Source organism: Coenobita brevimanus, chromosome 87 (genome assembly GCF_032717465.1).
Source record: "Coenobita brevimanus isolate Jiangsu-jjx chromosome 87, ASM3271746v2, whole genome shotgun sequence".
Taxonomy (NCBI): domain Eukaryota; kingdom Metazoa; phylum Arthropoda; class Malacostraca; order Decapoda; family Coenobitidae; genus Coenobita; species Coenobita brevimanus.
In genome coordinates, this window is record NC_137040.1 from 9975015 (window position 1) to 9996521 (window position 21507).

The following is a 21507-nucleotide window of genomic DNA, read 5'->3' on the forward strand; positions in this document are numbered from 1 at the left end:
GCAGTGGCTAGTTCCACTACTATAGTGAGAAGTGGGCAGAAGTTTACAGAACTATTGTCTCTCCTGACTATGAAGGTGCTCTCGTTTCATGCTGCAGATACTCTCTACAAAACGTGAGAGTAGTGGTACACTGTATGACAATGAGGCTCAGCCAGTGAAAGAAATTACACAAGCAGACTGGAAAGTAGGGAAATGAGTAATGCTGAGATAGATGAGCTGGGCATCGCTGAATGACTGTACAGAGAATAGTTTATTACAAGGGAGATCTGGCATAAGATATTTGTGAAGTCATACAAACTCACAGTTTAAGATGGAGTGGACATAATGAGAGTAAGTGGAAGGGTGACTGGCCTCAGGTATGAATGTGGAGAAACGAATGCCCAGAGATAGACTGAGGATGATGTGGGATGAGTACTTGTGTGAAAGCCTTCAGGATAGGTGACCGAAGAGGGATATGGCTCAAGACAGCAACACTTGAAGGGCTTTAAATGAAATGATACACATGCTAGCATGGTCCATGATCTATAAAGGTAATGTAACATAATGCCACAGTCATACTCAGCTTAGGTTAGACCCATATGGCTGAAGTTATAAACAGGAATCATCGATTTATTCACTCAACCTGAAGATGTATATTTTATTTTGCCTAATGGCAGTTTTTATTCATTTATTAAATGCTGTAACCTCCCCTCTTTTTCAGAATATTACCACTTAAATGAAACCTTCCCTTAGCTGAATAATCTGACTGTACTGTGGTCTGAGTAGTCCTGTAATTTTTTTTCAGCCTGCCTGGAAATAAAATCAAACTGGCAGCCAGCAAAATATCTTATTATAACAGTGTGTATTGTTTGGGAACATGATAACCTAAACAGGGAAAAAAAAAAAAAAAAAAAAAAAATCGGGCTAATTAGTTCCCTCACTCTGTCTGGAAACTCAAAACTTATATATGTAGAAAATAAATGAAAGTAAGTTGGAATCTGGTTTCTTTAGTTCAGAACCCCATATGTCTGAAATTATTACTGAATAACTACAATGCTGCAGTGATTACTCCCACTGGAAGAAATCATATAACAACCTTGGTATCAAAAATTTTATTTGGGTTTATAAAAAAATATCTAAATGCTATCAAAATCGGTAAAATATCACAGCATCACCAAACTAGTGATACTATTTGCAAAAATATACATACATATTAAAACAAGTAACTAGTTGTACATCTGGGGCAACGTCCACTTACACTCTAGGATGGAATGTAATTTCAAAATACAGTATACAAACTGCAGTACAAAAAGTTAACAAAATGTATGAGTAAAGTCATGATCTTACAATTTCAAGATATTGCTGCTTTGCATATCCCGTCGATATTATACACAAGAATCAGATACAGTATTTTCTGACCGATATGAACCGTATATCATTTACTGATTTTATTGATAAAATTTTGCTTAACACTTAAAACTACTTGAGGAGGCACATCACTTATATTCCTAAGTAAGATCCATATAACGACTGTTTCCTAGCCTACAATGGACAGACACACATGAACACATATAATCCGGAATAAAATAAAAGACCTATTTTTTTCTTTTATTTAAAAATGTATATATGATGCTAAAATCGTTTTTGCCTTCTGCGGTTCTTTCTATTGGCATTTGGGAGAGCATCAGCATGTGGTGGAAGCTGAGGGTACAGATACAAACCCTGGGAGTGTGGCTGATAGCCCACTGCATTTAAGTACTGTTGTGGGTATGGGTAAGGAGACCTCCAGGTTGCCCAGTAAGGTACTCCATTCCTAATCATAGTAGTCCCTGGATGACTGTACAAACCAGTATTTTGACTGGAATAACCATGCTGTGACTCAGCATAAACATTATTCCCATTCATCCTGTACTGAGTATTCATCCCATAATGTCCACCTGCATGTGTGTCTGTCCATATATGTCATGCCTGGTCATTCTCAGGCTGGTCAGAAACCATGGTGTTGGTGTGCCCTGTTAGCTCTGGTTTGGGTGGTTGAGGCTGCCCTGCTAATCCCTCATCTCTTCTGACAACCTTGCCTTGACGGTGGGTGTAGCTTGGGTTGAGGTAGGGTACAGGTAGGTCCAGGTATCCTGCTGCGATGGCAATACACACAAACACCACTAGCAATCCACCAAGGACAAAGAAAGCCAACTCTAAGCTGGCCTTGACAACCTGGAAAGATTTAAATATACTGTAGATCCTCGCTACAGCAAGTTAATTGGGAGAAAGCCAGGTTTGTTACAACCAACAGCTCATTATATCCAATGGTCCCCTCCCCTAAGGTGGGATTTCAAGTACATGTTTGAAGAATGGAAGAGTACAATAGCATATTCTTGTACTAAAAATGTAAACTATATCCAGTCTCATAATTTTGCCCTTTTGCAGCTTATTTCACATCTTTGTCATAACACTTCTTCATTGCTGTACAGTATTACTGTTGTCTGTAATTACAACTCAGCAATCATGATGGAGAGAGGGCAAATTCAAGTCACGTTCTAGTAAAAAGGGTAGGAAATGCATGTACTGCTACCCACTGTGCCCCATTTAACCCTAGAACGCAAAAGTCGGGTCTGGGACACCAACCCCCATGTTGATCACGTGATCACTCCGTAGGTATGGGTGCGGGCTGGCTGCCCACTCCAGTACCTTCCTCCCTTGTGTTGCTCTTGCAGGGGAAGGACATGTCGGTCTGCTTTCTCCACATGTTTTTTCAATAGGCCTATTTTTGGTCTCACAGGCCCGACATTTGTATCTAAGTATATATATATATGTGTAGGTGATTCTTGTGAATATTGCTCTACAGAGTGACTGCTATGGTGAAATTATGAAATCTAGAGATGATAAGTGTTACTGATGACCTTTGTGAGTGGTGAGGGTGATGAACTAATGTGTTTCTCTTTGCCAGTATTGAATAATCTTTTCTAGAGGTACAGCCTTATGGAGGAAGAAACACCATTTATTGTGCATTTATAGGTGTAAAAATCATAAAAAAATATTGCTCATTCCATGGATGTCCATTTATGACTGAAAAAACTGAGTAATGATGCTTTGGAAAGTAGTCAGTATTTTTATTTTTTTTATAGAAAAAAAAAAAAAAAATTGGGTTGGAAATCAAGGGGTATATCCTTAGGGAGAAATAAACATCAAAATATAAATCATGTAGTGTGCATTTACAGGGGTACATAACTATAAAATATTATTGCATGTACATTTTTCCTGTAAGCCAAGAAACCATTTACAACGCTGGGTGGTAACCATATAACCAAACCATACGTGCTCCCTACATGTCAAGTGAGTTGGTGGAGGGTTAGTGTCCCTCCTTGTAAAACAAGTAACTCAGAGTCAAATGGCCATCCCGTATGGGATTATGGCGTCTGGCAATAGACATTATTTTTTTACTAAAAAAAAAAAAAAAAAAACTTTTTGTCAATCTCTATTACAATGAGCTGTTGTGCCAGACGGAAGTGAGTGGATGGTGAGCGCCCCCACCTACTGCAAATAATAATAAAACAATATTAATATAATAATAATAACTATAATAACTAGTTTCCTATTATTATTGTGTAGCCACAATAAGGAAGTTTTCCCATAACTATTTATGGTAAATAGATCTATCTATCTATTTCCAAACACCTCAATCCCATTTGGGGTGGCCACAAACAAATCGCCTCCAAGTTGCCCTGTCCCCCGCCATTGCACTGCCCTACTCCCAACTCACACCCCCCTCTCTCATATAGCTCTCCACCCCATCCCTCCATCTCATCCTTGGCCTCCCCCTCCCTCTTTCCCCCCTCCACCTCACTCACATACACTCTCTTCGTCAGTCTTTCACCCTCCATCCTCTCCACATGGCCAAACCACCTCAGTGTGTTCCTCATAACGCTTCCTATCACATCCACATCCACACCACGATGCTCCTTTATGTCCTCATTCGTCAGCCTGTCTCTCCATGTGATTCCACAGGCTCCTCTTAAATAACTCATTTCCACTGCTCTCACTCTTGACTTGTGTCCTTCCAACAACGTCCAAGCTTCACTTCCATACGTTAGAGTTGGTATCACAATACTGTCATGTAGTAACTTTTTCACTTCCATGCTCACTTCCCTGTTTCTTATCACTGCTTTCAAAGAACCAGCAACCTTTCTTCCCTGCTGTACCCTTTCAAGCACTTCACCCTCCAAACCTCCATCCTTACTCATCACACTACCCAAGTACTTAAACGTACTCACATTTACCAATTCCCCACCATCCAACCTCGCTGTACATTCACTGACTTCACCTCTCTCAAAGACCATCACTTTACTCTTCCCTACATTCACCTTTAGATTCCGTTTCTTACACACTCTCCCAAACTCATCCACCAGGTCTTGCAGCTCCCCTTCGTCTTCACTCAACAACACAGTATCATCTGCAAAGAACAGTACAGGGAGTTTCCAAACACTATCCTCTCTCACCAGGGCCACTCCAACATCCACTACCCTACCTTGTACCTCTTTTATTACCCCATCCATGTATAGATTGAACAACCATGGAGATATGACACATCCCTGTTTCAACCCAACTTTCAAAGAGAAAAATTCACTTAGTTCACCATCCACATGCACTGCAGCCTTCACACCATCGTACATACTCGTCACAGCATTCAACAACTTCCCATCTACTCCATATATTCTTAACACTTTCCACAATCCTTGTCTATCCACCCTGTCATATGCTTTCTCCAAATCCATGAAATCCGCATACAACTTCTTTCCCTTCTCTAGAAACTTTTCCACTAAAGATCTAAGAATGAATATCTGATCTACACAACCTCTTCCCTTCCTAAAGCCTCCCTGTTCTTCTCCAACTAATTTCTCTGTTCTTTCTCTAACTGTCAATAAGTATCCTACCATACACTTTTCCTATTATACTAAGAAGACAAATGCCCCTATGATTACCACACACTTCTTTTTCCCCTTTTCCTTTGTACAAGGGAATAATTATACCTGACTTCCAATCCTCCGGGACTCTACCTTCCTACCAGGCCAATCTGCACATCTTCCACATCCATTCTACTACTATCTCTCCCCCATGCTTCAGCATTTCACAACACACTCCATCAATTCCTGGGGCTTTCCCTGATATAACTTTCTTCATTACTTCCACAACTTCTATCCTACTGATTTCTTCCTGTCTTCTCACCTCCCTCCTTCTCCCAGCCATTCCCCAGCCACTTATACTCGCATTACTTCCATCCTCTATGTTCAACAATTCCTTAAAGTGTTCTCTCCATCTGCTCACTTTTTCTCCCTTCTCCACTAGTAATCTACCATTTTTATCTTTCACTCTCCAGCTTCCCATCTACTCCATATATTCTTAACACTTTCCATAATTCTTGTCTATGCACCCTGTCATATGCTTTCTCCAAATCCATGAAATCCGCATACAACTTCTTTCCCTTCTCTAGAAACTTTTCCACTAAAGATCTAAGAATGAATATCTGATCTACACAACCTCTTCCCTTCCTAAAGCCTCCATCATTCTTCACACACTGCTCACCTATGATATCCTGATTATCCCTCTTCACCTGACCTGCCACCCTAAATATATTTTTCCTTTCCCCATGATTTAGGTTATCAAGTAATTGTCTCTGTGACTCAGACTTTGCCCTGTATACCTCTCTTCTAGCCCTATGCTTGGCAGCCAAATATTCCTCTTTGCTACCACCCTTTTTCCATTCCCAGAAAAGCCTTCTTTTCTCCTTAACTGCAGCTTCTACACCCTCATCCCACCACCAAGTTACTTTATGTCTTGGTGGTCCTCTTGTCCAACCGCATGTTACATCAGTGACTCTCAAGAAACTGTTCTTGAGGGCTCTGTACTGTTCATTAACGCCTCTGTCTACAGCTCCCTGTTCAGCCACCACTCTCCTCAACTCGCTATAGAAGGCATCCCTTACTACTTGGTTTTTCAGCTTCCATATTTTCCTCCTAGGTACATAAGTCCTCTTTTTCATCACTTGTTCTTTAAGCACCGTATCACAAATCAATAGTTTGTGCTGCTGCACACACTCCTCACTTCCTATAACTTTAACATCCCTCACTAACCTCCTATCGGCCCTCCTAACCAGAAAATAATCTATCTGACTGCTATTTCCCCCAGACTCATACGCAATTAACCTACTGTCTCTTTTCCTAAAATATGTGTTGCACACAATCATGTCCGTTGCCTCCCCAAACTCGAGTATCCTTTCCCCTTCTGCAGTCCTTAGACCATACGCACATCCCCCATGCGCTCCTTCATAACCTTGTGCTGCTTCACCTACATGACCATTTAAGTCCCCTCCCAAAATCACTATCTCATCATCCCGCATACCACCCACTACACGTATTAAACCATCACAAAATCTATCTTTCTCTGATTCATCCAATCCTGCCTGTGAAGCATGTGCCGATATAATCGCAGCTATCTTTCTTCCCAACAGAATTTTCACTACCAATATCCTATCGCTTACTCTCAAAACATTCATAACATATTCCACCCATTTCTCCGCAATCATCACACCAACACCTCCATATCCGTCTGTCCCCCCCTGCCAAAACAACTTATAGCAACAGTCCTTCCCAACAATCTTTCTGGCTGATCCACCCCTGTACCGGGCTTCCTGAAAACACGCCACATCCACCCACCTCCTACTGAATGCCTCAACCAATTCCCCCGCTCTTCCTCTCAAACTTCCCACATTCCATGAACCCACCCTCATTCCCATGGGTGATTTACTGTCCTCAGGCTTGCTTTGAAAAGGGAAATAATTAATTCAAATTGCTTATCAATGATTCAGAATAAAGGTAAATAAGAGGTATCTGACCTCAATCAGGCTATATATTTGCTACCAAACAAGGCAAGCTTCTTCCGTGCAAAAGCAGTGAGGTTTTGGTATTTTTCACTCGAGTATTTACTATTAAATTCCTTGACTGGAATGTCTTGGAACTTCATTTTGACATCTAGGTCCTCTTGAAGTATTGTATAATGGCACAACTCTTTTATCATTCCTTTTAAAGGATGGGGTTACCAATGTATTTATAAAAAAAAAAAAAAAAAAAAAAAAAAAAAAAAAAGATTCAGTATCAAATTTAGTGAACATCATACCAAATTTATTTATGATAGTTCAAAGTGCTACACTTATTATGTCAGTACCACAAATGTTCCATCAATCACATTTTTTCTCATTTCCGGGCTAAAATTCATGTTCAAGAATTATCACCCAGTTCAATGGGCAACACAGAGGGTGCACCTGGGCCACAGGCTGTCCATGTCTGGTGCTGGTCATTTGACAGGGCCTGCTTTTGATAGTACTCTTGCTCCTGCACTGTCACTTTCTTTGTTTATAAAACCTATCTCATCTCACCTTTAGGTCAAAATAAGAGTAAGAATGATAATGATGTACAAAGAAAATCTGTGAAAAGAAAGTGAGCATACCAAGCCTTAAATAGCTGGAGAATGAGATCAGAATGATGAGAAGCATATTCACAGGATAAGATGAATGAGTATAACATGTAAATGAGCTGTACAGAGCTCTCTAAACGAATCTCTTGAGAGACACTGACTTAGTTTGTGGCTGGACAAGGGGCCCACCACAACAGAAGGTAATGTGATGGTGGGATGAGTGAGTAGATGCCCTAGATAAAGAGAAAAGAAGACTGTTTAGGGAATGGAAAATGGGTGGAAACAAAGAGTTATACTTGACAGCTAAGTGCAAAGTCAGAGAGGAACAAACAGAGCAACATCTGAATCTCAGGGAGTTTTACTGGATAGCCTAAATAGTGCTGAATGGAGAGATACGGTGTTTATGGTAGGTAAACAGATAAAACAGGAATATCATAGATAGGTAGTGTGTGAAGAATGATGAGGGAAGAGTAGCGGTGGATAGTGAGGATATTAAGAATGCTTGGAAGGAATATTACAATCAGCTGCTGAATGAGGAGTTAAAGATGTCTAAACAGATAAAACAGGAATATCATAGGTAAACAGTGTGTGAAGAATGATGAGGGAAGAGTAGTGGTGGACAGCGAGGATATCAAGAATGCTTGGAAAGAATATTACAACCAGTTGCAGAATGAGGAGTGTGACTGGAAGAGGGAAAGTCTGTAGATGAATGATCTGGTGTTTGGCCCTTTGGCCTATGGTTGATACTGGTACCATGGGCAAGGCAATCAATGCAATGCAGTTGGAGAACGCTGCAGGTGTGTCTGGGTTGACTGCTGAGATTAAGGCCACTAGACATAAAGGAAGGTTTAGTTACTGATCTGATTAATTTTGTTATTATGTCTATTATTATGAGCTGTTCCAGATAACTCACTGAAGAGCATGACTGTAACAAGGGGAAGAGTGATGACCCTGGAGTGCTCCATTTATTCATGCAAAACATTTTGAAACAAATAATGAGAGTAATGGAGAGAATCCTGGAGGGCATCATAAAGGAAAATGTAAATACTGATATGCAGATTGGGGCACATTGGGTTCATGTCAGGCAAAAGGACAACTTATGCAATCTTCACTGTCAAATACCATCATGAAAACTATACAGGAAGGAAGTGAGAGTTGTATTTAGTTTTTGATGATAAGAAGAAGGCATTTGACAGAATGCCCACGGAGGTGTTGAAGTGGACAATGAGAAGGCATGGGATTGAGAAATAGTTGGCTAAAGTGATTATGAGAATGTGCAAAGGTGCTTACATCCATGTCACAGTGTACAGACATTTGTGTGACAAATTTTCCACGAACAACGGTATGCATCAATGGAAAGTATTAAGTCCTTTATTGTTTATTACGGTGTTTGAAGTTCTTTCATGATATTTCAGAATTGGACTCCCATGGGAGGTGTTTTATGCTCATGAAACTGCAAAGAAAGAATGGGTAGTGGAGGAAAGATTTAGGGGATGGAGAGATGGAATGGGATACAAGGGCGAGAGAGTAAACATGGATAAAACAAAATTAAAGATACCTAGGGCACGTGGAGGTGCTGGCATAACAAAAGGAGTATGACCATGCACAATTTTTAACAAGGGTATGAGACGTAGTTCCATTCTGAGCAGTGTTTGTGATAAGTGGGTGCCTTAGATATGTAGTGGTATTCGAGGTAGCTGCAAAATAATGCTGATTCTGAGTGTGTAGTATGTAAAGGAGAATATATATAAGCAGAGAAGTGGGAAAAGATTCATCATGCTGCTGAGTCTCTTGAGTGTGTGGAATTTCATTATTTGAGGGACATGATATGTATTAGAAGTAGGGCTGGAAGTTGCCTGGTTGCAAGGGTAAGGAGTGGATGGAAGTAGTCTGCTGCTTCTCCTAACACTGACAGGGCTCTACCTTCATGCTAAGGGACTCCTGTATGGAGCATGTGCTAGGAGTGTAATGCTTTATAGTAGTAAGACTTGGGCAGTACAGTAGGAAAATATTCTCTGGCTCATACATATGACGGAGACTCCGAATGATTAGATGGAAATATAGTGTGTCCTTGACTGAATGGCCCACTGGGGTAGGACTGCAAATGAAAAGTTGAGAGGAAAAATGGGACTTCAATATACGGGAAGGTCCCAATGTTACACACAGTTAGATTTATGGAAATCTGTTTGTAGAGTGAATACTTGTATAAATGAGTACTGTACATAATGTATAGGAAAAAGGGGATTCGGTATTTGACCACAGCCAGCTTAGTCCTGTAATGCTATGTTAAGGCAATTTTAAACAACAACAAAGTTAAAGTCTGTGGACATCAGAATCGAACAGAGTGTACTGACGTGGTTTGGTCATGTGGAGAGAATGGATAACAACAGAGTGGTGAAAAAGGTATACATCTTAGCAAATCTGAAGGAGGGAGGAGGCGAGGTAGGCCAAGAAGAAAGTGGAGGGATATGGTGGATGAGTGTGTGAGGAAGAGAGGTATGGAAGTTGGTGAGGCTAAGGGACTGACAAGATACTGAGCTGGATGGATGAATTTTGTGCGGAGAAGCGCATAACGAGGGATTTGTCACCCATTTTTAACATTACAGCATTTGGCTTGGCTCTTGAAGATAGGTACGTACTGTATATGTGAAGTTACAGAATGTTGTTAAAGTCCCCCCACCCCCCCTGGTTGAAGCCAGGATTTCGAGGGCTTGAATGGACACACCAAATTAACACAAGATCTATAATAAAGCATCTAGCACATCTACTGCAATGGAAGCATAAAGAACCCCAAGAAATGACCTCTGAATTACAATCATGTCCATAAACTCTAAACTCTGGCTTGTGACTACTTACAACTTTTATGGTAAACATGAGTGCAGTAACCCTGAAAAATAAACATGTCAACCAAGCTGTATAAATTTGTATGAACTGAACTTGCATAATTACTTTAGTTAACCCTTTAGATACGACAGTCCCTGGGCACAGCAGACTCAAGTAGACTGTCTAAATGTAGCCAAAAAATGAAATTGATCAAATGAACTTATGAACTGCCTTTTCTGTGCAAGTGGATCAGGGGACATCTGTATCTGTGAAAAACAGTTGACTAGACCAATATTTTTTGCTGTAGTTGACCACCATGTCTAAAGGGTTAATTTCTGACAGCACATAAATTAGTCACATACTGTAAATGCCAAATTTTTCCATCTGTGTTCATCAGCTCATAACAAATGTCAAAAAACACTTTTCACGCTCATTGCTATAAACATGAAAACTTATGAATTTTACTGTTCCTTCACCATTAATCTCTTTAAAGTTTTTATTATTTCCCAACACTGGGCCTATCCACACTGTAAATACAGCCAACTCATATTTCTGACTGTACGAATGTAACTCTCCCCTCATTCGTATTAAGCTCCCATACCATGCACTACTTTGGTCAATATTTTCTCTTTTTCCTCAAGGGTAAATGCTTTTCCTAAGTTCTTAGCAGGTTCACTGCAAGAACACACACTTTCTAGGTGCTTAGACATTGTAATTAAATTGTTGTTTGGAACCGTGTGGTGAGAGGAGAGAAAAAAATTGCTTCTAGACACACAGACAGTCAACACAACGATGAGGCTGAGGCACACAGATATAGGATGTGGGTCACATAGGCAAGACTTGTGTCATGGAACCCTAGCAGTGAGTGACAAAAGCACAATGCACAGATTGTAAACAAATGAATCCATCTGAAAACTGGATACCTCAACAGACACATTTTATTTCCCCAACACAGTTGAGTGATATTACTGTGTCAATAAATAACAGAGGGAGAAGTTAAATGCTTGTGTTTTTATAAGACTGTTACTTTCCTCTGTCCTGAATCACAACTCAACTGTACAGTATATAATATGAACACTGTCCCAGCTTGTTGGGGCTGAACCACCCCTATGTCACTTAAGTACTGCCAGGGCTGGTGTCTCACTGAGACCTGAGAGAATGTAATGGTGAAACTTGAAGGTGCTTTTAATATTTTCCGTATGTGCACTTCGTAACAGATTCTCAGATTCTTGACTGCTGCTTGAACCATCAAATTTTCAGTATTCATATGACCAAAAAGTGTCTTATATTTGTTAACCTCATTACACTAAATTCTTGTATAATGGACACTCATATACGGGGATTTTGCTGTATCAGAGAAGTGATGAGATGGGGTAGACTAAGATAGTCTGGGCATGTTGAGAGGATGTAGGATGACAACTGGATGTGAAGGGTGAGCAGTATGAACACTGAGGGTACAGTTATGATAGGCTAACCAAAAAAATGGCTTAGAACAAGGTCATACAGTGTAACCTACGGGGTAAGGGAATAAACAGAGAGGCTGCTAGAGATCGAGTAGTGTGCACAGCCATCATTAGGTGACCAAGGAAAATACATGGAAGCATGCTGGAGCCTTATAAACTAAAACAAAATTAAACACTATAAAAGTTTTGGCCAGACGTGGACCCCTCTTCATCCTAATCTCCAAAGCCCTGCTCCCTCCTGCTCCCTCCTGACAGGGGATGGCAATAACAGAACCACAATGAGGCTGTTTTGTTGTCACAAAACCTTCTCTTTTTCAAACACTCCTCTTCCTCTTGCTTCCCTTTCACTAACATACTGCTCCACTCTCTTCTTCCTTACCATGTAAGGTCTGCCTCTTCTGGCATTACATTGCCATATAAGGTCTGCCTCTTCCAACATTACCTTCAGGTTCACTTTCAAAAGTTTTCGGTGACACTCATATAATTTGCATTCTTTGAATATCTTCATACCATCTCAATGTATTCCGTTTTATCCATTCAGTAATTCCATATCTGACATCTGCTACCCTCTTCACCTATGAACAGACACAGGATACTTGCATGCGCAGTAGTCCCTCACTTTTGTGGCGCCCACTCATGTCAAACTCGGTTATTCATGAAAAGCAGGTGGTCATTCTTCAAAAATATCTGAGAAGTGCTGGAAAACATTGATGGTGTTCCACATGATGCACTGTTCCCACTCACACAACCCTTCCCACGCTTTCTGACATGGCCTGCACTCCAGCTCCCCTTGTCTGTTCTGCTTGGGCAGCTCCAGTGTTGCCAATTTGGCAGAAAAATCACGGAATCTAGTGACTACATATTATCTAGCTGCAACTCTATCTGATTCATGCAAGAGTATTCACCATATACCTTATCATCATCATCATCTAATCCTGCATTGCCCCATAAGGAGTGTACCAGCCTGGGGCTAGGCATGTTGGTCCTGACATTTAAGATGATAGTGACCAGCCTCACACATCCCAGAGTGGCAATATGTGAGCAATAAACCCCAACCACCCCTTGGATATAAACCTGCACAGGCTCAATCTGATTGGGGTGCCTTAACTACTCACTAAACCACCAGGCACCATAATTTGGTTACATTGTTACCACCCACTGTAGTAAATGGTTTCCTGGTGTACAGGATACCATTTGGCTTGTCACTCAGTGTACAGTCACCCAGACACAGAAGGAAGAGGAAAGAACGAAGGAAAGAAAGACTGAAGAGGAAGGATGGAATGAAGGAAGGAAGAGAGGAAAGGGTAGTCACTCGAGAGCAGCACTACATCAAGTGAGTGGATGGTGAGCGTCCCCACTTAAAAGGGGGGGGGGGCTTTCCTTTCACCCCTCAATAGTATCATGCTTTCCACTATGGGCAACATGATTTCCAAGTCACAAGTTTCAGTATTCCAAATGCAAAATAGTTTTCATTTCACTTAAAATTGTATTTTGCACTATTCATTTTGCACTTGCACTGTTATCTGGCATTAGCAATGTTGTTTCAATGGCCTTTCATGCACAAAATGGAATAAAAGGCAGATGAGTACTACAAATGTAAACACTGGGCAACCATCTTGGCTCAATCAGCTGACTGGAAGGCATCGTTATCAACTGTCCGGGAGGCTATGCGTGCACAGTAGACATGATTTCCAAGTCACAGGTTTCAGTATTTCACATGCAAAAAGTTATCATTTCATTTAATATCTTACACTGCACTACAGTCAAGTCTTGTAATACGACTGTTCACTATGTGATAAATTGCTACAACGATAATTCAAAAGTTATACCCTTTAGAAATAACAATAAAAATTTGGTCTGGATTTTGCTAGAAAGATAATTGTGACAGCGGACTCCGAGCATCTCATGCGGACTCAGTGGTGTATGCAAGCCGACAGTCAGCAATCTGAGCCAACATGAATCCCCAGTGTTTACATTCGCTGTAATCATCTGCCTTTCATTTCATTTTGTGCATGAAACGCCAATGAAACCACTGCTTTCATCAAATAACAGGGCAGGTACTTGACAAATAGTGCCATGTATGATAATAAGTGAAGTGATAACTTTTTCTGTGATATATTGAAACTTGTGGAAATCATGAAAGGCAAGCATGCTCCCCCTGATGGACAGTGTGGTGCTACTGAGGGGCACTGAAGGCAAGCCTACAAGGGTAAGGTTTTTGTATATTTTTGGTTTAAAGGTCAAAAGCACCCTCCCCATCCCCCCAAAAAACCATGTAATACCGACTACATTATATGATAAACCATTATGCGACAGGTTTTCACGTGACAAAACCCTTGCATATAGAGAGTTATGACTATTTGTCATGCGCTTATACTCTTATTTGGCAACAGCAATAGTGTTTCAGTGGCCTTTCACACACAAAATGGTATGAAAGGCAGACGATCACAGCGTAAGTAAACACTACCTCAATCACCTCACCAAGAGGCATCATTCTAGCGAATTCGTGATAATTTTGTCATTGTTATTCCAAAAAGGAGTCGTATCACCAACATTTGTATAACAAGACCGGAGTGTACAGTAGAAATCACGTAACCATGCAACAGCACTTATCAGACATTCTTAGCTGATGATTTTTCATCCATCTGTCATCAGTGCACAAGCACTGAAGTGCGCCTACTGCAGCGAGTGGATTCATATAGCTTGTGAAAATCTGGATGCGGGCGACTATCCATACATGAAGAAGAGGCACCAGCTGGATTTTCGCTGGCTGTGTAGCCAGTGTGTTGCACCAGCAGACGAGGTCTTGGCTGGTGGAGGAAGTAATACCAAGAAGGAGTTTGAAGATAAAGTTATTGGGCCGATCTTTCAAGCAATCAGAGACTTATCAAATAGACTGGAGGCACTAGAGACCAAGGTCTCATCACCCATGGCGGTCACGCAAGATCAGGCCAAGTCATTTGCGGATGCTGTTCGCGGGTCTCTCATGGGGGGAGGGATGGATCTGCCTTGGGGCGTGATTGAGACCAGTGCTCATGGCCAGAAAAAAGCCATTCATAGTCAGCATGTACTGACTGTGAAACCAGAGTGGCGCTGGTGCCCTGACAAATCAGATGGGACCAGAAGACATCAGAGGCGTACTTAACTCGGTACCGGTTGATAGCTGCCTTAAGACCAAGGCTGGTGGGCTGGTAATGAAGTTTCTGTCAGCTGAGGCCAAGGGTGAAGCAACTGGGGTGCTGACTGATCATTTTGGCTCTGAGAGCACTTTTTGCATATCAGAGCCAAAGAAAATGTTGCCTAAAATGAAAGTGACAGGCCTTTCCTCTTCCTTGGACGACTCTGACATCATCCCAAATATTCTGAGAAAAAACAATAAAATTAAGATGCTCGTTGATCAAGGTTGTACCCTCAACCTTCACTTCACAAGGACAAGGAATGACACCAAAACTGCTGTCTTGAAGATGTTGCCAGAGGTGAGATCCTCCATTGTAGAACAGGGCAATTACATCTATGTGGATCTTACAAGATGCCGCGCTTTCGACAGATTCTGGGTTACACAGTGTCATCTCTGTCAAGGCTTTGGTCATACATTTGAGAGATGTTCTAGGAAAAGTGATGAACCTAAATGCGTCTTTTATGCTGGAGCCCATAAATCTAAGGACTGTAGTAACAGAAATTCTCCCAAATGCTTCAAATGCTCCTCTTTAAGACATTACGATGCTAATTCAAAGTCACAGTCGGCTGCCCATTTTGCATCAAGTAGAGAATGTCCAATTATGATTTCTCATAGGAATAGATTGATTGAAAACACCAATTGTGACCATTCAAAAAACTGACTACGTCCCTCTTAAACCAGTTAAGGATGGGTCTTTTAAATATTCGTTCTATTCGTAATAAAATAGACTATATTAATGAAACTCTAAATCAGCATGAGCTTGACATTTTGTGCTTGACTGAAACCTGGTTGTATGAGTCTGATATCGATATTATTCGTAATGCTTTTCCTAAGACACATTCTATTATTAGTATTCCCAGGCCTACTGTTGACTATCCGGGAGGAGGCGTAGCACTCATCTACTCGGCAGCACTTGCAAACGTTTCTCTCATTGACTCAGACCTGAACCCATCTTCATTTGAATTTATGGAAGTATTAATAAATTTCCATCAGAATACCATTACAATTGCAATTGTTTACCGACCAGGTCATCCGGGCAGAGATCGAGGTTTTATGGAGGAGTTTGGGCAGTTTCTTGAAGGGTTTTCTCTTAAACCTGGAGGACTTCTTGTTTGTGGTGATTTCAATTATTGGGTTGACAGTCGAGTCAAAACCATTTTCTTCAGAATTCCTTGAGTTGATCACCCAGAACAATTTTTTCAATCATGTGAGTAATCCAACTCATGTCTCAGGACATGTACTTGACTTGATCTTGTCCCCTGTTGGTTGCAGGCGTGTATCAGATGTGGAGGTTGACTCATTTGACCCCCTCATCTCTGATCATGCTCTGATCACTCTTAGTTTTGACGTCCCGAAATCCCCTTCATATAAAAAGGTCATCAGGTTCAGAAGTTACAACAATGTTGACCGCCAGTTGATGTGTTTTGAAACTGATCAACGCTTAAACTCCATTGATTCATCACGTCTTTCTTCTGGTGAATTGGTTGATATTTACAGCAACGAGCTCAGGTCAATTTTTGACCAATATTGTCCTGAAGTAGTAAAAACAATCACTGTACGTGATAATTCTCCGTGGTATGGTCCATCCATTAATTCTTTGCATAGACAGCGTAGAAGCGCAGAACGTGAGTGACGCTTGCAGCAGACTGAAATAACTCGTTTGCGTTATGTTTTTGCGAGAAGAGCAGTCGTTCACACTGTAAAATCCCAAAAGGCTAGGTATTATCAAAATAAAGTTGATTCATGTGGTGGTGATAAAAAAAAAAAACTGTCTGCACTTGTGAAGAATTTGGTTGGTCGGAGGAATGTAATTGTTAAACCAACTTCTGTATCTGATGCCCAATTGGCTTCTGATTTTGCTTCATTTTTTACAAGTAAGATATCTCGCATAAGAAGTGATTTAGACAGCAGTTCTCCTAGTGAAGCGTACACAGTTGACTTCCAGCCACGGTGCACCGGGGATCATTTGCTTTCAACATTTCATCCGCTGGATGTAAACCAAGTCAAATGTTACATCAGAGAACTTAATAAAACATTTTCCTCACTCGATCCGTGTAACATGTCACAACTGCCTGATGTGAATGAGCATGCTGCAGACTTTATCTGCAACATAATAAATAGATGCTTCTTAGAAAGTAATTTTGTGCAGTCTGAGAAACGTGCTTTGCTTAGGCCCCAAATTAAGAAACCTGGCCTTGATGTTGAGAGCATGACAAATTATCGTCTCGTCTCTAACCTGTCTTTTTTATCCAAGATTATTGAGCGGGCCATACTCAATCAACTCTTACCTCTACTGGAACACAACAGAGTTGTTCCTGTTGTTCAATCAGCATACAGAAAATACCATTCAACTGAAACTGCACTAACAAGGATTCAGAGTGACTTGGTGGCAAACACTTGTAGTGGGATGTCCTCTCTCCTAGTTCTATTGGATCTGTCTGCAGCTTTTGTTACAGGAGATCATAAACTATTGTTGGATGATCTGTATTTTTATGGCGTTTGTGATAGTGCCCTTTTGCTCCTTAAGTCGTATCTGTCGGACATATCTCAGAGAGTGGTTGTTGATTACGCTAGCTCTGATTCTGCTCCCCTTCTATTTGTCCCTTAAGGATTCAGTTTTGGGTCCAATTCTATTTACTATCTACACAAGTAGTTTATCATCTCTACTTGATGCTCATGATGTGTCCTATCATTTTTATGCTGATGACACCCAGCTCTATGCTAAGATGTCAGATATCAACAATACCAAGACAAAGTTTGAATCTCTGATGTCTGATATTAAGATTTGGATGGCTAAGAGGAAACTTAAGCTGAATGATGGTAAAACTGAGATCATCATCATCAGAGGAAACAGAAGGGGTGATGACACTGACAATGCCCTGGCTTTGAACATTGGCGTGTCACAGCTGCATCAAGTCAATTCTGTTCGAAATCTGGGTGTTTATTTTAATTCTAAGTTAAATTACAAAGAACATATTAATCAGGTTGTAAGAGGGTGTAACTTGCATATCAGAACTCTGTACTCCATGAGAAAATTCCTGAATAGACGGTGCCTCTTAACACTGGTCCATGCAGTGGTCTTGTCTCGTGTTGATTATTGTAATTCACTGTGGGTTGGTCTTCCAAATAATATACTAACAAAAGTTCAGTCTGTGTTGAACAGGGCGGCACGGCTTATCTTTGGTCTCCCCCCGAGAACCTCAACTACCCCGTTTCTGAATTGAGTTGCATTGGTTACCAGTAAAGGCTAGAATTGAATTTAAACTGTGTCTTATTACATTCAAGGTTCTTAAGTTTGGTGAACTGAAGTATCCTGCTGAATTGTTAAAACTCCCATCGGCATGCCCAGGTGTGATGTTACGCAGTGAAGATGATGCCTTGCGTCTTGATGAGCCAGGAGCCATTCACCAGTCATCTTTCTCTGATCGTTCTTTTGCATATAGAGCCCCTAGATTATATAACAGATTGCCATTGTCCATAAGACAACTCTCTACAGTTGAATCCTATAAGAGACAGCTGAAAGCCTTTCTTTTTTCAAAATGCTATGACCTGGAGAGAGGTTCTGTGACGGATGATTATAGGGTTTAATTATTGCCACTTTCATGTATATATGATGTAGCTTGTATTATATACAAGAAATGTCACAATTCTTGTAATTGTAAAAATAATGTATGTGTGTCGAGCGCTAGTGAATTCCCAAAAGGAAGAACTGGCGCTTTTGAGAAACAAAAGACCAGATTATTATTATTATTATTATTATTATTATTATCATTATTATCCTATGTTGCCCTATGAGGTGCATAGGAGCCCAGGGCTAGGCAAGTTGGTCCTGACATTTAAGATGAGAATGACCAGCCTCACTCATCCCTGGGTGGCATTATATGAGCAATAAACACCTACCATCCCTTGGATATAAACCTACACCTGCTCAATCCGATTGAGTGCCTTAATTGCCCATTAAAACACCATGTGCCATAATTTGGTTATATGGCTGCCACCTGGCATAGTAAATGGTTTCCTGCTGTACAAGAAACATTTGGCTTGTCACTCAGTGCAGAGTCATCCACGAGCAGAAAGAAGAGGAAAGAATGAAGGAAAGACAGACAGATGAGGGAGCATAAAGTCACCCGTAGGCAGAAGGAAGAGGAAAGAATGAAGGAAAGAAAGACAGAAGAGGAAAGAAGGTAGAGAGGAAAGGGCAGACACCCAAAGCAGCACTATATCGAGTAAGTGGATGGTGAGCGCCCCCACTTTTTACTCACTTTTAATGAAATCAGAGTTGTTAGTAGGCTGTAGCCTTCTAAAACATTTCTTTTACATATTCTGTGTTACTGTTAAACTGATATCTGAGTAAACTGCAATATAACCACTGTAATTATTTACCTCTTGTGTAGGTGAATGAATTTGGGACAGTGTGTAGGAGGAGGAAGCTGAAAGTTAATGTAAACAAAAGTAAAGTTATGGTGTTTGAGAGGAATGAAGTCACAGAGTGTGCAGTGAGGTTGGATGGTGAGGATATGGAGAATGTGAGTGCATTCAAGTACTTGGGTAGTGTGATGAGTAAGGATGGAACTTTGGGGGATGAAGTAAATGAAAGGGTACAGCAGGGAAGGAAGGTTGTTGGTACACTGAAAGCAGTGATGAGAAATAGGGAGGTGAGTATGGAAGTTAAGAAGTCACTGCATGATGGTATTGTGATCCCTACCCTGACGTATGGAAGCGAGGCGTGGACCTTGCAAGAAGGGAACAAGTCAAGAGTGAGAGCAGTGGAAATGAGTTACTTGAGAGGAGCATGTGGAATGACGTGGAGGGACAGGTTGACGAATGAAGAAGTGAAGGAACGTTGTGGGGTAGATGTGGATGTGGTTGAAAAGATTAGGAGAAATACACTGAGGTGGTTTGGACATGTGGAGAGGATGGAGAATGAAAGACTGACTAAGAGGGTGTATGTAGGTGAGGTGGAGGGAGGGAGAGGGAGGAGTAGACCGAGGATGAGGTGGTGGGATGGAGTTGAGAGGTATATGAGGGAGGGGGGGGTGAGTTGGGGGGAGGGGAGTCAAATGGTGGGTGACAGAGTGACCTGGAGGCATTTTGTCTGCGGCCACCCTTTGCGGGATTAGGGCGTCGGGCTATAGATAGAATAGATAGATAGATTGTGTAGGTTGTGTAGATCAGATATTCATTCTTAGATCTTTAGTGCAAAAGTTTCTAGAGAAGGGAAAGAAGTTGTATGCGGCTTTCATGGATTAGGAGAAAGCACATGACAGGGTGGACAGACAAGGATTGTGGAAAGTATTAAGAATATATGAAGTAGAGGGGAAGTTGTTGAATGCTGTGAAGAGTATGTATGATGGTGCTAAGGCTGCAGTGCATGTGGATGGTGAACTAAGTGAATTTTTCTCTTTGATGGTTGGGTTGAAACAGGGATGTGTCATGTCTCCATGGTTGTTCAATCTGTACATGGATGGGGTAATAAAAGAGGTACAAGGTAGGGTAGTGGATGTTGGAGTGGCCCTGGTGAGAGAGGATAGTGTTTGGAAACTCCCTGTACTGTTGTTTGCAGATGATACTGTGTTGTTGAGTGAAGACGAAGGGGAGCTGCAAGGCTTGGTGGATGAGTTTGGGAGAGTGTGTAAGAAACGGAGTCTAAAGGTGAATGTAGGGAAGAGTAAAGTGATAGTCTTTGAGAGAGATGAAGTCAGTGAATGTACAGCGAGGTTGGATGGTGAGGAATTGGAAAATGTGAGTACGTTTAAGTACTTGGGTAGTGTGATGAGTAAGGATGGAGGTTTGGAGGGTGAAGTGCTTGAAAGGGTACAGCAGAGAAGAAAGGTTGCTGGTTCTTTGAAAGCAGTGATAAGAAACAGGGAAGTGAGCATGGAAGTGAAAAAGTTACTACATGACAGTATTGTGATACCAACTCTAACGTATGGAAGTGAAGCTTGGACGTTGTTGGAAGGACACAAGTCAAGAGTGAGAGCAGTGGAAATGAGTTATTTAAAAGGAGCCTGTGGAGTCACATGGAGAGACAGGCTGACGAATGAGGATATAAAGGAGCGTTGTGGTGTGGATGTGGATGTGATAGGAAGCGTTATGAGGAACACACTGAGGCGGTTTGGCCACGTGGAGAGGATGGAGGGTCAAAGACTGACGAAGAGAGTGTATGTGAGTGAGGTGGAGGGGGGAAGAGGGAGGGGGAGGCCGAGGATGAGATGGAGGGATGGGGTGGAGAGGTATATGAGAGAGGGGGGTGTGAGTTGGAAGCAGGGCAGTGAAATGGCGGGGGACAGGGCGACTTGGAGGCGATTTGTTTGTGGCCACCCCAATCGGGACTGAGGCGTCTGGCAATAGATAGATAGATAGACATTTAAGATTTTACTATATCTACAAGACTGTAAGAATGCAGACTTAGACAAGTGTGCATTATCATAAACAGATCATAAATGAACAGCAAACAGGTATTCTGTGGGATAGATATGCAGACACAGACCATGGAGTTATTGCATCACATGAAGTGCATCAAAGGCTGTAAACAACAATCACTCAGCTGCATGCATTGGCTCTTGATATCCACCCTTCTGAATCCTATCTCCCTTG

The 21507-nt window shown here is 41.3% G+C and overlaps 1 protein-coding gene across 1 annotated transcript in view; it reads right to left on the reverse strand.

Annotated features, from left to right (window-relative positions):
- Positions 1-1104: 1104 nt before the first annotated feature.
- LOC145410992 (lysosome membrane protein 2-like) overlaps positions 1105-21507 on the reverse strand; it is a 183480-nt gene continuing 163077 nt past the window's right edge. Inside the window, exon 11 of the mRNA XM_080281051.1 lies at positions 1105-2193. Coding sequence (XP_080137177.1) covers positions 1942-2193 — 252 coding nt within the window. The 3' untranslated portion in view covers positions 1105-1941. The remainder of the gene's footprint in view (positions 2194-21507) is intronic.